General features: G+C 42.1%; 1 protein-coding gene across 3 annotated transcripts in view; it reads left to right on the forward strand.

Moving 5' to 3' along the window:
- The first annotated feature begins 2,515 nt into the window (after nucleotides 1–2,515).
- Nucleotides 2,516–14,749, forward strand: part of Skel (DM13 and DOMON_DOH domain-containing protein skeletor) — a 139,029-nt gene continuing 126,795 nt past the window's right edge. Inside the window, exon 1 of one of the 3 annotated variants that reach the window (XM_074107518.1) lies at nucleotides 2,516–2,640. In XM_074107518.1, the coding sequence (XP_073963619.1) occupies nucleotides 2,604–2,640 (37 nt within the window). In that variant the 5' untranslated portion in view covers nucleotides 2,516–2,603. The remainder of the gene's footprint in view (nucleotides 2,641–14,749) is intronic. The other 2 variants (XM_074107517.1, XM_074107516.1) reach the window with 2 other exon arrangements.

Below are 14,749 nucleotides of genomic sequence, written 5' to 3' on the forward strand. Positions count from 1 at the left end.
AATTTTACACGCTCGTATGAAATGGCGAAGATTTCGAGCATCTTCATATTGTATTTTGCAACGATTGTGATATTAACAAGTTGAGTAATTGTTGAGATTAAAGGTGCTCCCACATGCAGTCGCTCGTCGCTCGATTGCAGCGATAAATCTGGTCATGTGACCCCATTTTGAAGGTGATTTTGAACTTCCCGCGACTCAAAAAAGTAGCGTCAAGTCGCCGCGTCGAGAGCAGCGACAAGAAGGCTTCTTGCAGGATTGATCTTGGCCTTGGAAGCTGATTTTTTAATCTCATTTAGTAGCAGTCGTAGCAGTGATACAAATAAAAGAAATTGAAGCGAATGAAAAAAAATAACAGTGTTTTTGCCGAAATTGAAGAGGTTTTTTTTTCCAGCGATATAAAGCTTAACATTTTCAGCCTTATCGCTATACTATAGCGTGACATGTTATGTCACGTGACCAGATTTATCGCTGGAAACGAGCGTCGAGAGATTTCGTGTGGCCGCGGCCTAACACCGCGGGTGCATGCCCCCGTTTAGTGTGGCGAGTGTGACCGTACCTTTTGTTTTTGCGGTTTGACACTGAGCTTGCTTGATTCACTCGCTCAATTGAAATGTCAACAACTGCTCTACTGAGAGGACTTTTAACATATCCTAGGATGGCTACAATTCGGTATGTGCCTGAATCACAAAGACACGCGTCGTCTGCGCTTAAAAAACACGCTGTGTGCACAGTGAAATAAACCGGATTAACTCACGTCTGAAATGGAATTTAGCTCGACATGTTTCGGGCTTATTTGTAGCCCCTTCTCGCGGACCACACGGCACGGCAGCTGCTGCAAACAAAACGTAGAGCAGAGCGGTGGTGCGCAGTACGCGTTTTCAGCAGCCGCCGTGACGTGTGCTCTGCGCGGTTCCCACGGCGGCATCGCGCCGACGAGGCGTTCGTCGCGACCACCGATTGGTGGATCAGTTCGGGGTCGGGGGTTAACAAGACTACCTCCTTTCCAATTCAGATCAGTGACTATTGACGACACTAAGCGAAATAATAAATGTGCTACCTAAACGATTGTGATTGATTGCTTGTTTGATTTACGTATGTTGTGTAAGGTTTCTTTTAATTAACGTTTTTTATTAAAAACTAGAGATAGATTTACAATGCTAAACGTTTGGCACATCATTACGATGCATAACAGTGGTACCTATTCGTCATCAGATTTTGTTTTAAGCCCGAAGTCATCAGATTTTGTTTTTGTTTGAAGCTCCAAACTGAGTTCGTAATTCGTCTGGGCCCGCGTACTGCAACCCAAGTCCTCTAATTTCTAAGAGGAGGCCAGTGCCCTGTACCTAGTGGGCTTGGGTCATAGTTCCCACGCGGGCGCGGGCCCAGCGGATTGGCGACTAACAGAGATACCGTTGAATGGCTGCACAGGTGCAGGTTCACTCACGAGGTGTTCCTTCACCAAGCTCGTTGTCAATTCCAAATGGAATTTCACAGATGTATTCCGAAAAACTCAGAGGTGCGAGTCAGTACAACTACCATGAGTTTACAGTGACCGTACTCGATAGCGACGGCGTAAATTATTTGTATGGAGAATTGTACAGCGCCCCTACAAATAATTTACACTTCACGCGGTCACTGTAAACCAGTGGCGTAATTATACCATCTGGGGCCCGTGGCAAATTTATTTGATGGGGCCCTATCAGTAAAGATCGTCACGTTGTACCATCAGCCAAATATGTGGTCTACCACCCTAAAGTTGATAATCGTTTGCATGTCATAAAACAATAATGCCAATAGACGTGTCTGTCAACTTGAAAGTTCAACTTTAGCGACATACCGAGTATCCATTTGATAGGAACTTGTTTCACAATTGATAGACCACTTATTTGGCTGATGGTACTTAGCTTAGTTTAATTTTAAGTAAAATAAAATACTCAGGTACAATGTTAAAAAAATATTTCTGAGCTCGCCCTCTTGGGTCGCGGGCCCGTGGTATTTTGCCAGCCCTGCCACCCTGCCACCCTATAGTTACGCCACTGCTGTAAACTCATGGTAGTGATACTGAATTCGAATCCGCGGTCCTCTGTTCGGGAGACCATAGACGCTAATCTAGTCTATAATTAGCTGAGTTGGTTATAGAGTCCTGATCATCATCATCATCATATCAGCCGTAGCACGCCCACTACTGGACATAGACATCCCCCATAGACCAGTTGCTTCGGTCGGAAGCGGCCTGCATCCAACGTAAACCCGCTGCTTTATCCAGAGGGCCAAATGTGTAACGCTTCTGTCAAACATGACAAATGACAGTTTTTGTATGCGAAAATTGTCATTTTTTTGCTATCGCGAGTGTCAGAAATGTTACGCAATAGACCCTCAGATCATCCGTCCATCTCCTTGGTGGACGTATAGATAAGTGTGGTGGACGTCCCACTGCGCTTGTCCTGATGTCCAGATGTATATTCGTTTTCCGTAGATCCACCGGCGTCGGCGGCCGCGGCGGTAAATAGAGCTGCGCGCGCGCACGCCGCCAGTCCCGCGCCGCGCGCCAGCCGAGTCGCGCGCTCTCTTGTCTGTGGACGATTGTGGTGTTTCGTTACAGGATGCTTTTCATCTTCGTCGCCCTGGCTCTGTGCCTCGGTGAGTTCATATATTTTATTAAAAAAGTTTTGGTTATTATGTAAGTGTATTGTTGTAAGGATCAAAATAGTATAAACAAAAAAAATAGCAAGTGCTTTTTGGTGACGAAATCAATTCTAAAAAAGTAGAAGTTTTTGGAAATTTGCAGATTTATTTTCACATTCATTAGTAAATTTTATACCTTATTCAGTTTTACCAAAGTGCTGGAATTATTTTAATCCGCTAAAATACTCCGTTGTCACTGGATTTAAAATTTAAGTATAAGTTTATTACATATAAAAAAGTACAACAACAGAATATAAATAATACAGATAACAATTTTGTAGTAGGAAACAATAGCTGAAGACAAACCAAAATTTGAATCTTTTGAATTTGATTTGAATCTTTACCATTTTAAATTCGGCTTTACGGATTAAATATCGAAACTACGTGAAAAGTGCGCAAAATATTTCCTTTTAAATTGCTCTTAGTTGAAAAACGAAAAAAATACAAATAGTTATTAAAAAATTGAATTCGGATTCCACTACAAAAAACGGTGGTACAAAATAATTTATAATTATTTAGTTTGTAATTTCGAATTTGCTGCGAGTTTTCGCGCAAACTTTTAATTATTTTCCGTTTAAGAACACACATGATTATGTAGATAATTTGTATTTGTATAGACTTCTCTACGTTTGCTCAATAGTAATAATATATTATAACGGCCTCAGAACTTATATATAGTAATTTGAGAGCGGGTGTAAGTGGCTCGCTGCACTTGTCCGCTACATTATAATAATGTCGTTTTCTCCGCGCGCGCGCCGCCCCACATTTTATTCAGATTGCCACCGCTCACTTCGCTCGCTTAGCGCTCCTAATACATATTATAAAAGTTGATGAAACACAAACAAACTACCAATGTAGGTACCTACTTAAGTTACTTTGAATCATGCAAGCAATACTGCATGGTGTACAGTGACTTACAAAATTCTTACTAGAAGCGACGTTGTACGAGTAAACAAATTGTAGCCAGCGACAGAAAGAGAGACATATGAATTTTGTCTCTCAGTGCATCTGTCTCTCAAGCAACATATTTCCCTATGATTTTTGTTTTTATTTTGGCAAATACAAATATGTTTATTTTGCATAAAATGTGGTACATAAAGTTGGCAATAAAGTTGTACACGATTCACACATTTAACCAGAAACTGGATTTTAATGTCAGTTAAAGATTTTAGTGTCAGTTGTCAGTCAGGCATTTGAATGATACAGGTTTAAAAATGTTTTGGCGTCGCGCGTCGTATTTTGTTGTAAAAGTTCATATATAACTTGCTGTCTCAACTAGCTTACTGAAGTTTACTGGAGCTAATTGAGAAAAGAAGATAAATACGAACTTATCCGACAAAAGACGACGGAAAAACATTTCTGTTAAACAGTAATACCAGTAACTTTCTTTCGAGAGATATTTCAAAAAGTATACGAGTAAAAGCACAGTTAGTCAAAGTTGTGCACGTTAGTTGGTGCGGGCTGCGGAGGCTCGCACGCAGCCCCCGGGCGGACAGTTAGCCGGCGAGCGATGCCTCAATTACACTGGCTTAGTTACTGCCTCCCCGGGGCATCGTCTGGCTGCGGGGAGCGATACTTCGGCACTCCACCATCGATTAACACTAAGTTGCAGTTCAATGCACGTTGTGTTGAGACTGCGGCTCTGCCTGCCCCTAAATCTCTCAAAATCCACGACCAGTACACACGTTTCCTCCGATACACGTTTGCACCAATGTTATAATAAGAGGAATCGAAATGCTACCGTACGTACCGTACGAAAGTGCTTCCGATCAGCAGGGCTACTACGAAACTCGAAGTTCGTGTCGTGCGGTCCCTCTGACACTTATACTATTTAATACAAGAGCGAGAGGGACCGCACGACACTTCGAGAGTTTCGTAGTAGCCCTGCTGCATCGACGTTGCCCTTACGTCGATCCTTCTGCTATTAATGAGCACACGTTATTCATTCCAGGAGTCACATTAAATTGCGGTACTTGCCAATGAAACGTAATCCTTGCTTTGAATTAATTAACTTCGTTACAGCCCGAGTCGGGGAAATAAATACAGTGTTTTAAAATTAATCGCAACATTTCATCAGGCGGTTACGTCAGTAAGTAAATACCCCTGTAAATATTTTTCATGATTAAAAAAAAATTTTTTTGGCAAAATGTTAACAATTGGTCACCGTTCAGTGTACCGCGTCAACTTAAAAAAATAGTTAAAAACATTAATAGGAGTGTCAGCCAAGCTAATAAAATAACCTGAAATATTCTGGATTCTTATTACTTTTGTGGCTGTGCGTGCAAGTTCACCTGTACAAGTCGGAGCGGCGGTATTTCCGCGGATCAGTGGGTCAGGTCGCGGTCGCGGATTATAATAAAAAGAACCGCTTCTCGGAATGTTGGCGCCGGCGCTCGCGCACCAAAACAACTCCTTGAGCGACCTTCTAGCTACTTACTACACTATTATTTTGATATATCTAACAAGTTCCAAAAATATCACGTAAACAAAAAAAAGTCTGCTCGGATCTTGTGCCCCACTGTTAGCTTTGTCAACGTCATCATAGTATGTCCGCTGTTGGACATAAACCTCCCCCATAGACTTCCAGCTTCGGTTGGAAGCGTTGGTAGTTGGTTTGTATGGCCCTTCTTTCTGTGGTCAGATCAATTTGTGTTATAGATAAACTACGATCGCGGAACACGAAGAATTTCGTACAATCACCTCCACTACTTGCATCTGTCACGCGTGCGTGAATATTTTGACGTCGCATTCGTACAAAATTATCTTCGAAATTCTTCGTGCTCCGCGGCCGGACTTTAGTAACGTAGAGCAATGACAGTACAAGATCAGATAGCAATAAAACTATGTTTTTATATTATTCGCTTTCGTAATAGCCCTGCTGTAGACGCTATCAGCTGACTCCGCGCCTGCGACCGGCTTTATAAGAGGCGAGTGACATTTGGCTGCGCGCGTCACGAGAGCGCATGCTCCAAGGACGCTATATTTAAAGGTCTCGATAGTTTGCACACTAGCCATAGAACATCATTATCATAGTGAGCCAAAAGACGTCCACTGCTGGTTTCCACAAAGAATGCCTCAATAACCAGTCCGTTGCCATCTCATTTATTGGTCTTTTGCTACTTTCACCAGGTCATCAGGCCACCTTGTGAACGGCCATAGGTCACCATAGATCATCATCGTCATTCTTACCATATCAGCCGTAGGACGTCCACTGTTGGACATAGGCTTTCACCTTAGACCCCAGTAATAGATTCGGTTTTAAGCGGTCTACATCCACCGTAAACCCACGGCTTTAACCAGGTCATCCGTCCATCTCGTTGGACGTCCTACGCTCCGCTTCTAAACGCCTTAACAACGCGCAATAGAACTTCGTTTTGTTTTACTCTTTATTACTTTCCGCAGTCCTACATCGATACCTAAATACCTAGTGCCACCGGAATTGAGATCACGCACACAAGAACTGTCATGTAATGACAGCAGGATTTTGACATTTACTCATTCATTTGATTCATTCACCTTTTATGCAATCAGTTCTTTTTGCAACTGTGTGTGTATCGTTTACTTTAACTCTAGTGGCACTACCTATACTTAGAATGAAGCGACGTAACAAGCGCATGTCTGAAAGCGATCCCAATTTTGGTTTTAGGTCACAGTATTCGTTTCGTCGCAGAAAAAAGTGAAATTTAGTCTAATTTTAATTGGTGACAGCGTCATAACGAATGCAAGTTGTTTATTTTGGTCTAGATAGTCACGATCAGCAAATCTGCGTGTTGCGGGCAGCGACGGCGCCGGCACCGGTGAGGCAACGGACGGACGGAAGATTGCGCAAGACACGATTAGAATCGTTTAATTTACAAGTTGCGCAAGCAATGCCTTAGCGCAGTCGGTCCTGATAAACATTCGAGCTGGTGACCGACGCTACCAGAGGCTGAAGTTGAAGTAGAGCTATAAAAAAAAGTAAATGTTTCAAGTTGGTTCCGAACCTGTGGGCGTGTTGTCTAACGCGCTGACGTTCGCTCAGTAACTGTCAGTAACACTAATGGAAAATATAATTTTTGAAATTAACCTTATGAAATTTAGGCTGTTCATACTTTGTTGAAATCAGATCACGGCGAACTTTATAAATGAATACCTATCCAAACTGCAAATTTATTCGGACTAGTTTTAAGGAATTAGTTAATGCATTATAATAATATTATCTAGCATTAACTGAGTTTGATACACTAAATTTGCATCACGTTGAAAATTTTATATCGTAGAGGTATAATTTATTGGCATTAATTTATTTATGCGTTGATTTGGCACGATTTTTATTCGGCAGTTTAATGTGAAGTCGTTGTTTACACATACGCACGCACTCACAAACTGTCGTATCTATAATATTTTAATATCACTTAGTAGGATTCAATTATTTTAACCATGCTCTCACTAATTAGACATGGGTAATCTCGACTCCGACAAGGGATCTGATTCACTTAATCCGCTTATCGACTCCGTCTCCTTTATTGACTCCGGTTCATCGGGTTCGGCCTTATTGGGTCCGGCCGATCCGGCTCGGTTCGGTACCGAGGTACTGAAGTACCGATTCGTCCTAATGAGTCTCTTGAATCTGTGAGTCACTTCGGATATACTTACTACTGGCGAACCGGCTCCGGGGAGCGGTTCTGAAATTGGTATCATGCTATCCCTCTTCCTCTCGTAATAAATGCTATTAGCGTGAGCGCGACGGCACATATCCGATCCGATCCAACGTGATTGAACGAAAGTGAAGTGAGTGCTGAATCGCCGATAGCGAGTCGCTCGATCCAAATAGGTTGGTCGGAGAGGGTCGGAGTTAGTAACTCCTCGGAGTCGATAAGATTTGAAATGAGTCAATAAGGGATTCGGATCCGCTTAAGGATCTAACTCTTTTGAATCTTCAGATCCGGATTTACCCGTCTCTACTACTCATGAGCTCGTATACATCTTTCTCACCCATCAGAGCCTTTTGTGTAAACATACGGGTATGCCGACGTGGTGACAGATAGGATGCGTAAGAGTTGCACATTAACTGCGTCTTGGCAAGGGCCCCGCCCCGACTTAGCAACGAGCGTCTAGCGTTTAGCAGTAACACTACAAAAACCAATGAACTGTTAAATTAGGCAAAAACTCGCGCATTCGTCGCGGCGCGGGCGACGGCTTTCATTAGCCGACAATGTTCGTTCTGCTTTTTATAAGCTATTTACTATTGAGACGATTAATAGAATTAACTTGCTTTTTCCATTTGTAACCAACAGAATGGTACAAGTTGGTCGTTCACAGATCCACGCTAAAATTCTTAGTAATATTATAAACGCGAAAGTATGTCTGTTTGTATGGTGAACTTGCGGTTGATATATTTATTTTAAACATGAAACTGGCAGTGATTGACCCCTATCTCACCTGATGTTAAGTGCAGATGAGCCAAAGGTGTATCTCACTGGTTCAGTAACAGCCTATTCACTCTAGCCTTGAAGAGCCCTAGATTGTATTTATCCGGAAATACAGACGACGGGAGCGTATGACAATATGCGAAATGATGATGGTGACGATGATGACAATGTCTGTTACTCTGTTTCCTCTTCACGCTGGAACCGCTGGTTTAAGCCGTTGGTTTAAAGTTTGGGATTCTGGAAAGAAAAGGGGTTACTTGTTATCCCAGTAAATAACAAAATTCCCGCGGGATAGCGATATACGAATTTTAATACACGGAGTTGCGACCAAAAGCCATACCTTTATAAAATTTGTTAGCAAATTTTATCTAATACCTTTAAACGAGCAAATTAGAATCTCGGAACGATTTCGATTAAAATTTGGTATGTAGGGGTTTTCGGGGATGAGAAATCGATCTAGCTTGGTCTCACTTATCTTTGGGAAAACGCTTTATTAACGAGTTTTAGCCCGAGCAAAGCTCGGTCGCCCAGGTACTATTATTTATACTCGAATATTCGACTTCGTTCATCTGAACAGTTATGCATCGGATTATTATTTGATCAAAAAGATAGTCACGCCTTTGACACGGCGCACTTTGAACCATTTTTGAACATCGATCAACGTATGACAGCTTAGGATCAAAAATACCGAAAAACATTTAGATGGGTATTCCAGTCAAACTGACCCAACCATTTGCTTAAATATCCCACTAATCCGACTAATATTATAAATGCGAGTTTGTAAGTCTGTCTGTTTGTTTGTTACTTCATCACGTCTAAATCGCTGAACCGATTTAGATGAAAATTGGTATACAGATAGTTTGAGTCCCGGGGAAGGACGTAGGATATTTATTTATTTATTTTCCAAAAATATTCTAACGTTACAGGTTAGTCCTAATGCGTTAGAACGTCAAAAACTTAAATTAACTTAAATGACTAAGTATAAAAATAACTATTTTCCTACTACGAGTAGCTTTTGCCCGCGGCTTCATCCACGTGTAATTCGGTTATCGCGCGCTGTTCCCTTTGGAACTGTGCATTTTTCTGGGATAAAAAGTAGCCTATGTCACTCTCTGGCCCATAAACTATCTCTATGCTAAAAATCACGTCGATCCGTCGCTCCGTTTCGACATGAAAGACGGACAAACACACACACTTTCGCATTTATAATATTAAGTTTCGTATGGATTTACGTTTACACGTACCATAAAACAAATAACGTTGTCCTTGTGAATTCACTCCGCGTGCAATAAAAAATATCAATTCGTTGCGTAATGAGGTAGGTGGTGCGAATGGCGCGCGTGGCAGCAGGGCTACTACGAAACTCGAAACTCGAAGTTCGTGTCGTGCTGTCTCTCTCGCTCTCGTATTAAATAGTATAAGTGTCAGAGAGACCGCACGACACGAACTTCGAGTTTTGAGTTTCGTAGTAGCCCTGCAGTTTTTATCCCGGAAAATTGCATAGTTCCCGCGGGATACTTATAACAGAATTCTACGCGGAAGGAGTCGCGGGCATCGGCCAGTTCTGGAATAATTTAAAGACACTTTTTTATGCACCGGGTAAATAAATTGGTTCCTGAACATCTACGACAAAAACTGGTGTGGAAGTGGGTGTCCGCTGTCTGCTGACTGCACGGGCGAGAAACAGCGGCGGCGCATTGAGGCCCAATTGCGCGCACTTACACTTTCCTCATATCTTTAACATGTTTTTCAGAAGTGTGTGTCTCGGGAAAGCTCGCTGACTAGACCTATTTTCGATGCTCCATATGCTACGGGCTACGATAGCGGTGCGTTTCATGTTACAGAATAGAGGCTATTAATTTTTAAAAAACCGTGTCTTGGTTTTTTTTTATATAGAGGGGGCAAAATGAGCTCATGATCGCAGTTACATGCTGCTGTCTCCAGGGTAAAGCTAGCTACGATGATTGCCGACCTCCAGAAATAGGAGATGACACTCCAAGAAGAAGATCCTTGTTTTAACTATCAGCGTGGAAGACCCAACAATTTAATCTCTAAGCAAGCCTACACAATAGCTGCTGGTAGGCGACAGTTGTACACCCACGTTACTCTTTTCGCGTAGCAACTTGAATGTCACTTGGACATTGTGGTTTAGATAGTAATGGCAGCGATCGCATTGTCCCCAGACTCAGCGCGCTTTCTACCGGCATTATTTAGATAATAGATTGTGCTAAGCGATACGCTTTGGAGGCGATTGCAGCGTTTATGCTCTCTTGTTAGTGGACAATTTACTTTCTAGCAGTATGGGCTCGGATAGTATAAATAAATAAATATGTCATGGGACACTTGACACCAATTGACCTAGTCCCAAACTAAGCAAAGCTTGTACTATGGACACAAGGCAACGGATAAACATACTTATGTAGATAAATACATACTTAAATATATATTATAATAAACACCCGACACCCGAGAACAAACATTCGTATTAATCATACAAATATCTGCCCCGGCCGGGAATCGAACCCGGGACCTCAAGCTTCGTAGTCAGGTTCTCTGACCACTTGGCCATCCGGTCGTCCAAATGGAGCAAGAACTAGCTGGTGCAGGGGTTACCAAACTATACATTGTCATGTCAATCATATTCATAAAAATATATTTTTGATACTTACATAATCTTTTGCTGACTTTACTTGTCTATCCATTCCAGATGGTAGTGAATTCGATCACTTGAAGTGAAAAAATAGATAGTGAAATGCAATTAGCAGGATTTGATCTCAACAAGCATTAAAAAAAACAAACAAATGTTTCATTTCATTTATTCACAAGAACATATATGTAATAAGCATTTTATTGCAATAAGCATTTAAAATATTAATTTTTAAGTACATCATAACTGTAATACAGCGCAACACGAATTGAAGTGACCTTGCATTTCAAAATAAACATATCATTTAAGACGTTTCAAAGTCATCATAGGAAATCAAATTCCTCGCGCGTGTTTTTCCCACGACCTACGAAACCTATGCATTTTATGACAGTCGCGCCGACGCCGTGTCAAAGCGTGACCTCGCCCGCGCTGCGAGGACGAAACAAGCATTATCTTAATTCACATTAAGGGAGTACCTATCATATTACATCAGTATTGCAACAAAACTAAGGACAGCAAGAAGTGGACTCTCCCACATCGTTCGGCCGCTGTTTTATTTAGCCGCGGTCACATCGGGCAGCCATCTTAATTGCATCATTATCGTTATAATATCAGTCAAAGTACGTCCACTATTGGACATGGGCCATCCCCCATAGATCTAAAGTTGGTTCGGTTGGAAGCATCCTGCATCCATGCAGATCCGCGGTCTCCATTTTTCGAGAGCTTTTTGGCCCCAACGGCCATCTGTTCCACGTGCTACATGGCTTGCACATTTGCACTTCAACGAGCTAATTAGCTTGGTTGTATCTAAATTGTATATTATTATCTAGCTAGTTGTTTTCTTCCTTCCACAGCTGCTCATTTACTTTTGTACAACCCTACTGACTGTACAACCATGGAAGCACCGAATTACAACCGTAGTAATCAACTTACGCACAAACATAAAACCAGAAATCGCTATTGAATATGCGCAGTAAATATTTACCCCCTGAGCAAGGGGGGGGGCAGTGGGTCAACAACGGTACCGTCGGCCGCTCACCGCTACTGCAAGGAACTTACACTAGGATTGGTTAGTTTGTATTTGTTGGAGTTTAGTTAATAATATAAATGCGAAAGTTTGTGAGTTATTCTTCTAAAACCACTGGACGGATTTGGATGGAATTTGGTAGGAATATAGCTGAATCTTACAACTAAATTACTTACTTTTATCCCGGCGTTCTCGGAGGTTCTCGAATGGCGTCCGCGGACCGGGAGACGAGCTGTCGGTAGGCCTCCGATGGAGCGACGACCTGGTTAAGATTGCGGGATCGCGGTGGATGCGGAAAGCACAAGACCGGTCTGAGTGGAGAGCCTTGGGGAGGCCTATGTCCAGCAGTGGACGTCTTTCGGCTGACATGATGATCCGGCGTTCTCATGCGATCGGGATGTCACACGGTTTTCAGTGTGATTGGCTGAAAATTTGGCATCTGATACAATAAAGCGTGCATAATATTAAATAATTGATATGACTCTAGGGCCGGTAGGACGTCAGATATTTTTGCACGCTCCGCTGTGGCAAATAATAAATATAATAATGCAAGTGACTGTACTTTTAGACTTCCCTCAATCAACCTAACCAAATTTTTGACGACCGGATGGCCAAGTGGTTAGAGAACCTGACTACGAAGCTTCGGGTCCCGGGTTCGATCCCCGCCCGTGGCAGACATTTGTATGAATAATACGAATGTTTGTTCTCGGGTCTTGGATGTTTATTATAATATGTATTTAAGTATGTATTTATCTATATAGGGTGACGGCATCAATCATGGACATGTTAAGCACAGTAGTATCCAGTAATGGACAGCAAGGATTCAATGCCTTATAGCTCACCATTCATGAACTTTACCAGTTACGATCATCAGTTATCTAAGTATGTTTATCCGTTGCCTAGTATCCATAGTATAAGCTTTGCTTGTTTAAGACTAGGTCATTGATGTCAAGTGTCCTATGAAATTTATTTATTTACCTGCCCCCCAATCAACCTTTCCGAATTTTCATTAAAATTTAAATCATTGTTACCACTCTATGGATTTTGTTATTATACTTCAATGAACAAAGAAAGACACACTCATACTTTCGATTTTGCAAGAGGGCTATTATAGGGTCGGCCTAGATACTGTCCCTGTTGTGGCTGCATAGTAGACCTCTGATTCATTCTGTCCAACTCATTTAACGTCGCCTTGGACGATTAAGGTAAACGTCCGAATGCTCGACACGCTGATGCCCAATAGATGACACCCTGTTGCCTCCTCTATTGCTTCTTCTTCCTGCGGTGCCTCTCCACTACTCGAGGTTGGCTGTTAACTCCACATATCTCTCCTTATCTCTCGCCAGAGAAGCAGTTCTTCCACACTGGCGATACTGGTCCTCTATATTGCTGATGACGTAAAATTAAAGATGATAACTATTGGGACAATGACAAGCACTCGTACGTTTAGCTTAAATAGTTAAAAATTTGTCAAGTGTGGGTCTTATGCGCGTGGAAGAGTCTAGAGCTACCGACGGACAAAGGTCTTTAGAAGTTTGTTTTTCATTCAGGGATGAGTCCGAAAAAACCGGCCAAATGCAAGCCAGACTCGTGCATCAAGGGTTCCGTACGGTATCCATGAATATCCAGTGTTATATTAGCAGAGGCCTACTCTCAAGCAAAATTAACGCAGTGGGGTAATTTTAGATCGGTTACTGAAATAAAAAGAGATAAAAAAATAAAATTGTGAGGCTTTTCTTATTAGTAGAACTACATAACTTTATACAAAATATCAAGTTTCTAGGAAAATCATATTATAGAAGATTGTTTTTTCATTGCTCCAAGGGGTAGCAAACCTTGGTATTTGATATTAATTTTGGCTTGTCACCACGCGTTCCTGAAAAAAAGGGGGAGAAAAAAGGGAGACTGACAACAAAGTAATGCTATAAAGGTTTCGTTTAGGCCTACTCAGGGACGGAACCCTAAAAATTAGTACAAACAGTTTTGTAAAAGTTTCTCAGTCAATAGACGAACCTTCAAACGAGGCAATTAAAACAACACATTTCTGCACGATTAAGTTCTGGGAGTATGCAATAATTATGACCTTCAAACTAATAAATTTATCAAAACAACTTGCATATTTTTGACCCAAAAACGCTAATTGTTCCGTGCACGGCGGGGCCTTCACACCCGCGCCGTCCTGCGCAGGCGCGACCAATTCATAATTGCGTTACATTATAAAGGGCTCACCACACCGTCTGCCTAAAATACGCTGACGCACCGTAATCGCAATGGCGTGTGGCATGTGTCAATAAGCGTCACGATACCGCACACTTTCCACACCGCTGGTTCGCGTTATAAACGTGACGCATGAGCCAAAGCCGTGAAGACGGGGTGGCCTAGTGGTTTTGACTTATTGCCTGTCAAGCAGAAATTGAATACGAGTTCAAGTTCACACCACTGAATTTTTCGAAATTATATTTAAAATTTATATCTGCGAAAAGAAATTTAATGGTGTGCGTATGAAGTTCCCTATCGGCACTGGGCCCGCGTGGGAACTGCGGCCCAAGGCTCCTCTTTTTGAGAGGAGGCCTGTGCCCTGCAGTGGGACGTATATTGCCCGAGACGACGATGATTCACACCGCTGCTTAAAAAACGTGGACACATTAATCGCAGAGGCATGACTCAGGTATCAATTTTTCAAAGCGTTACTTCCATACCGTTGCTTTATAATACGCCAGGCGTTTTCAACTTTTTGATTTTAACGGCACAACTTTCGTTCATCAAAGTTTCACGGCACACTATCAAAAAATAGCCAAGTGCGAAACGGACTGGTGCGTAGCGTAGAGCCCTGCCATTCCTTCCGCTCCGTTACCATGACAACCCGAGAACGCGAATCGCATACGCCACGCGTTAGTTGTTTTCATACTATTTTCTTATTAAAATTGCTATTTATGATTTCAATGCAGCTTATAGGTACTTCGCGACAATCGCGGCATA

This window comes from Choristoneura fumiferana, chromosome 25 (genome assembly GCF_025370935.1).
Source record: "Choristoneura fumiferana chromosome 25, NRCan_CFum_1, whole genome shotgun sequence".
In the NCBI taxonomy this organism is placed as follows: Eukaryota; Metazoa; Arthropoda; class Insecta; order Lepidoptera; family Tortricidae; genus Choristoneura; species Choristoneura fumiferana.